This window comes from Priapulus caudatus, unplaced genomic scaffold, assembly GCF_000485595.1.
Source record: "Priapulus caudatus unplaced genomic scaffold, Priapulus_caudatus-5.0.1 Scaffold2115, whole genome shotgun sequence".
Classification (NCBI taxonomy): Eukaryota; Metazoa; Priapulida; class Priapulimorpha; order Priapulimorphida; family Priapulidae; genus Priapulus; species Priapulus caudatus.
The window spans coordinates 22101-27782 of NW_014579176.1; the positions used below are offsets into that span (position 1 = coordinate 22101).

At 48.9% G+C, this 5682-nt stretch overlaps 1 protein-coding gene across 1 annotated transcript in view; it reads left to right on the top strand.

The window, feature by feature from the left end:
• Window positions 1-1386, top strand: part of LOC106818248 (palmitoyltransferase ERF2-like) — a 4395-nt gene extending 3009 nt beyond the window's left edge. Inside the window, exons 2-3 of the mRNA XM_014822969.1 lie at window positions 75-337; window positions 648-1386. Of these exons, the coding sequence (XP_014678455.1) occupies window positions 75-337; window positions 648-1145 (761 nt within the window). The 3' untranslated portion in view covers window positions 1146-1386. The remainder of the gene's footprint in view (window positions 1-74; window positions 338-647) is intronic.
• The last annotated feature ends 4296 nt before the right edge of the window (window positions 1387-5682 follow it).

The following is a 5682-nucleotide window of genomic DNA, read 5'->3' on the forward strand; positions in this document are numbered from 1 at the left end:
TGTGTTGTTGTTGTTGTTGTTGTTGTTGGTGTTGTTGTTGTTTTCAGCCACGTTGTTGTTGTTGTTGTTTACAGTTGTGTTTGGCATCAGCCCGCTGCTGGATGGACTCTGCATCATGGGAATCATCATCATGATCCCGACGTTCTCCGTTCTCCTCTGGAGAGATCCCGGCACCGTGCGCGAGGCACGCCGGCGCCCCCTGGCCGCCGCCGCCGCGGGCGTGGATGCGGGAGACGGTTGCCGCGGCGACGAGGAGGATGCGACGTCGCCGTACATGACGATCAGAGACGTGGCGAGGGGCGCCGTGCCGCAGGAGGGATTCTGCGGATTCTGCGAGGTCGGTGACCTTTGACCCCTGGGGTCGCGACCCCTCGACCTTCGACAGTGACCTTTGATGCTGACATTTGCACTCTCTGCGACCTTTTCACCGAGCCTTGAATTATTAATTAATTTTCCCCGCTCTTTAATTTTCTTCGTTTCTACCCGCGAACCAAATATCCGATATATTTAATGAAAGATAATTCAAGTAATCGTCGTTTTATTTATGCAATTGCAAATTTTTGTTGTTGTTGATCAAAGAAAACAGTTTCTCTTCTTATTTTTCCCTTCCGAATCGTGACGAGCGCATTCCGTTGCCGTGGTTACAGATCGTCATGCCTGATCGTACGAAGCACTGTCGTCTCTGCGAGTCCTGCATGCACACGATGGACCACCACTGCCTCTTCCTCACCAAGTGCGTCGCCCGCAGCAACCACCGACTCTTCCTCAGCTTCGTCTTCGTGCTCGCCGTCGCCATGGCGATGTTCCTCGCGAACGTCGTCGTCTACGTCAACGCCACCTACGGGGAGCTTGGCACGGCGGCGGCGATAGCGCGCGCGACGCTGCGGGACGCTCTTGTGTTGGCGGCGGCAACGCTGAACGCCGCCACGCTCGTCTGGTGCATCGCGCTGCTCAAGTACCAGGTGGCGCTGGTGTGCGTTGACCGAACGACCGTGCAGAACCTGATGTTCGCGTCGCCGGCTCGCGCGCGCGGCGCCCCCTGCCGGCGCTTCTCGACGCGCGAGAAACTCGTCAATCTCATCGCGTTCTGTCTCGGCCGAGACATCGGCGCCGCCGACGGTGGCGCCCCCAAGCTGCTGGTGTGAAGCGAGGGCAGGTGGCGACCTCTGGCGTGAACGCTCATAGGTTTAGTTTCCCCCTCGCGATCCGCAATTTGTTCGCAATTTATTTGTAAAACTCGCAATTGAAAAGTCGCAATTCCTGCTGCGAATACATAATCGCGTTGTTGAATAATGTGCCGAGGGGAAGAACTCTTGGTGTAACAGAGTTATTATTAATTTAATTGATTATTGTTATTATTGTTATTTAATTTATTTTCATTCCAAGAAATGACCACGACCAATACCCAATTTAGAATCATTTAACATCGCGAGGGACTATGAACAAAATTGAGGTTTGATGTATTAATTAGACCGGATACAGGCCCTCGGGCCTATTCCTGTAAACCGCTATTCTATTCTATGATGGCTGTGCAGTGTTACCGATACACATGCTGACGGACACATCCGTGATGTTTGTATTCAGAATATATATTTTCCTTTAATCCTAGCGCAGACGTAGCGATTTTTTTTTATGCAACTTGACAGTGATTCTAGAATCGCTGTAAAAATCGCTACGTCTGCGGAAACGTGCAACTGCAACCCGTAGCGATTCTGGTCGCTTGCGACGAGTTGCAAGAAATCAAACCGACTCGTCGCTCCCAACCGATCCCAAATTGCTCCAGAATTGCTTCGAAATCGCATGCGTGCACACACGCGGTGACACATCGACCGATCAGTTGCAGGTTGCAGCGACGAGCGACCAAAAATCGCATGTCTGCGCTAGGCTTTAGTGGAACAGTGAAACTAGAGTCTACAATCAACTCTCCAAATTCCGAACGCCTTCAACAGCCAATCTCGCGTTAAAGCGGACAATCTTTCCCAAGAAAGTCCAAGTTTTCTTCCAGGTCTCAATGCCATCTGAGATGTGTGAGACCCCCTCCCCCCACCACCACCCCTTATAAACCTCATACTTTATGGAAAACAGAACTAAATGGATGGTAGGGTGGTTGGGTATTGGGAGAGTTGGCTGTGCTGTAGGCTGCCCCCGTTTCCACGCACTTTGCTGGTGCTTGTTCTTTGAAATATCATCGTTTCGTCAGTATTCAGATCATTTCAGTGTAGTTTTCCGCGGAGATTTTTAATTTGTGTACGTCGTCGTCGTCGTCGGTGTCATCGTCGTTGTAAAACCTCATTTTTAGATCGACTCGCGCGCTTCCTCCATTATCGTTTACTCTGATGCATCCTCGTCATCGTCGTCGTCTCCTCGTTCTTATACGTGACTGCTGTTGCTGCTGTTGCTGATAGTGCTGCTGCTACTGCTGCTGCTGCTGATGGTGGTGGTGCTAGTGCTGCTACTGGTGGTGGTGGTGCTGGTGGTGCTGCTGCTGCTACTGCTGCTGCTGCTGATGGTGGTGGTGATAGTGCTGCTGCTGTTGCTGCTGCTGCTGATGGTGGTGGTGCTGCTGCTGCTGTTGCTGATAGTGCTGCTGCTACTGCTGCTGCTGCTGATGGTGGTGGTGCTAGTGCTGCTGCTGCTGGTGGTGGTGCTGCTGCTGGTGGTGGTGGTGCTGCTGCTGCTGCTGCTTAACCTTCAGTGCATTTGTACCGAATACGTGTATTCACTACTTGTAAGTCAGTGTCTCGGTGTCAGCTGTAGTCGTGCTAGCGTCAGTGTAACAACATACATCACGTTCGTAAACAATGTATTATTCTTACATGAGTGAAGCTGGAGTTATGATGGAGGCTGCATAGCATGCTGCATGATGCATCATACGAGGGGCGTAAATCCGTACCGAGGAGTGGGGGAGGATGATCACGCGAAGGGGGGAGTCTGGGGGGCCCTCCCCCAGAAATTTTTGAGATTAGGCCCGGCCCTCAGATGCGTTTTCTGGCGCGAGCAGGGGGGGGGGGGTCGGACCCGCCTGGACCCCTCCCCCCTGTACACGCCCACTGCAGTAATTTGAAAATTATTTAGGCTCTGCCCATGTCTCCAAATTATCATAATTCAGCTGAAACTTTCAAGTGGGGCACGTAAGGAAGGAGTTTTTTTTTGATTTCAGGGGGATTATTTGTAACAGGCGCAATCCCCTCCATTCAAGAGCGGGGGGGGGGCGATCGATCCCATCCCCCGCGGGATTTACGCCATGCACATACGGTCTTATATGTCCAACTAATATAAACTGCAAGCTGGGTTTACGTTATGTTTTGTCAAATAGGCGAATATGAACCCAATTTGTCGCACTAAGCAACCGACAGTCGGCAGTGTAAACGCAAAAGTGAAAATGAAAAAAAAAAAAACAACTGGTCCAATAGCAAACTAGATTGGGAGATGTTTTCAATAAAAACATAGAACATATAGAGAATGTAACATGTTCTGTTTTAGCCAACTTAGTGTTAGCGAATTTGCAAAATGTGTGATGTTTAGACTAAAGGCGCGTTGTTGAGCAGCGTCAGTGGTAGCTTTGAGCAGTCCTCTCTCTCATCATTTCCTGTCTGGCTCCTCTCTCTTCATCTCGTTCTCTCTCTCTCTCTCATGCGCTCTCAGTCATCTCTGCTGTCTGTTCTCTCTCCCGTTTCTGTCTCTCTCCGTCTCTCTCCCATCTCTCTCTCTCTGCTCCGTCTCTGCTCTCTCTCTGTCTGTCTGTTTTGCTCTATGCTCTGTCTAGTCTCCATCTCTCTCTCTTCTTCTCTCTCTTTTCTCTCTCTCTCCCCTCTCGTCTCTCTCTCTCTCTTCTGTCTGTCGTGTTTTGCTCTATCTCTGTCTGTCCCATCTCTCTCTCTCTCTCTCTTCCTCTCTACTTTTCTCTCTCTTTCTTCCTTTCTCTCTCTTTCTTCGCCCCATCTCTATCTCTCTCTCTCTCTACTTTTCTCAGGTCTCTTCGATCAGTCTTTCTCACATCTTTCATCGTCTCCTGCTTCTCTCTTATCCTCTCATCTCTCTTTTCTCTCCTTCTTTCTCTTTCTCTTCTCTCTCTTCTACCTCTCTCCTCTCCCTCTCTCCCCTCTCTCCCTCTCTCTCCTGTCTGTCTGTTTTCGCATCCTAATCTCTGTCTTCTCTCTTCTTTCTCCTCTCTTCTCTCTCTCTCTTCTCTCTCATCGTCTTCTCCTCTCTCTCTTCTCTCTCTCTCTCTCCTCTTTCTCTTCTTGCTACTCCCTCTTTCTCTTCCTCTCTCTCTCTCTCTCTCTCTTGTCGCGATCCTTTCTCTACGACATCAATTATCACCTACGCAAGTCAGATGGCGATTAGTAATTGATAATTAATGACTTAATAATAGATTGGTTTAATGATAATAATCAGATCGATTTAAGATTAATATCGATTCGATTTAATGATTCATAATCAGAAATCAAATTTAATATGATTAATAATCAAGATACAATTTTAATGCGGATCGATATTTATAATTTGCTCGTCGGCCCGATTGAGCTGTGAATCATTAATGAAATAATTAATTTGAAGTAATTAATATTAATCGAGTGATTTATGTGTAATGCGGTGGCTTTTTCCGCTCGTATCTCCACGACAAATACCATGGTGCTTGAAGTATGTATGTGTGTGTGTGTGTGTGGTGCTGCGTGCGTGCTGCGTGCGTGCGTGTGCGTGCGTGCGTGCGTTGTGTTCTCTGTATGTGTGTCTGTGCTATATCATAATAATAAATGAATGCGAGGTCAATGCGTATAAGCTGTGTGAGGTTCTTAATTATCGTCAACTTGGTTTAATTAACACTCAGGCGTGTCCTCCGTCCGACGTTAATTAACATCAGTGCGTGTCGCTCCCGTCCGAAACGTGGCCCTCCGATGTTTACATGTTGCTCTCTCAGTTCTTTCCGCTCTTTGCTATAATATATATATATTATATATAATATTATATATATATATTATATATATATCTGCTTTTGCCGTCCCTCTCATCAAAGTCGGCGCATCTGCCTCTGCACTCTCCCTCTGTTCTCTTCTCTCTCTGTCTGCTCGTATTAATTCTCTCACTCGTGTGCAACGAGATGAGGTCGTCTCTCTCTCTCTCTCTGCTGCATGCTGTCTGTCCTCTCATCTCTCTCATCTCTCTCTCCGGTCATCTTCCTCTCGTTCTCTCTCTCTCTTCGTACTCTCTCCGCTCCTGTCTCTCTCTTTCTCCGCTCTCTCGTTCGTCGTCTCTCTCTCTCCTCTCTCTTTTCCTCCTTCTCTCTCGTCTCGCTGCTGTCTGTCTCTCTCTTCCTCTTCTCTCGTCTCTCTCTCTCGCTCTCGCTCTCCGCCTCCCTCTCCTCCTCTCGTCTCTCTCTCGCTCTCCTCTTCTTTCTTCTTTTTTTCTCGTCTCTCTCTCATCCTTCTCTGTCTGTCTCTGTCTTTCTTTTCTCTTTCCTCTCTCCTCCTCCTCTCCCTCACTCTCTGCTCTCACTCGTGCTCTCTCTCTCTCTCTCTCTCTCTCTCTCTCTCTCTCTTCTCCTCTCTCTCTCGTGCTCTCTCGCGCGCGGGCGCGCTCTCTCTCTCCTCTTTCTGGATTCTCTATCTCATCTCGTCTCTCTCTCTCGTCTACTCTCACTCTTCCTCCTCTCGCCCCTCGCCGGCGCTCTCATCTCTCTTT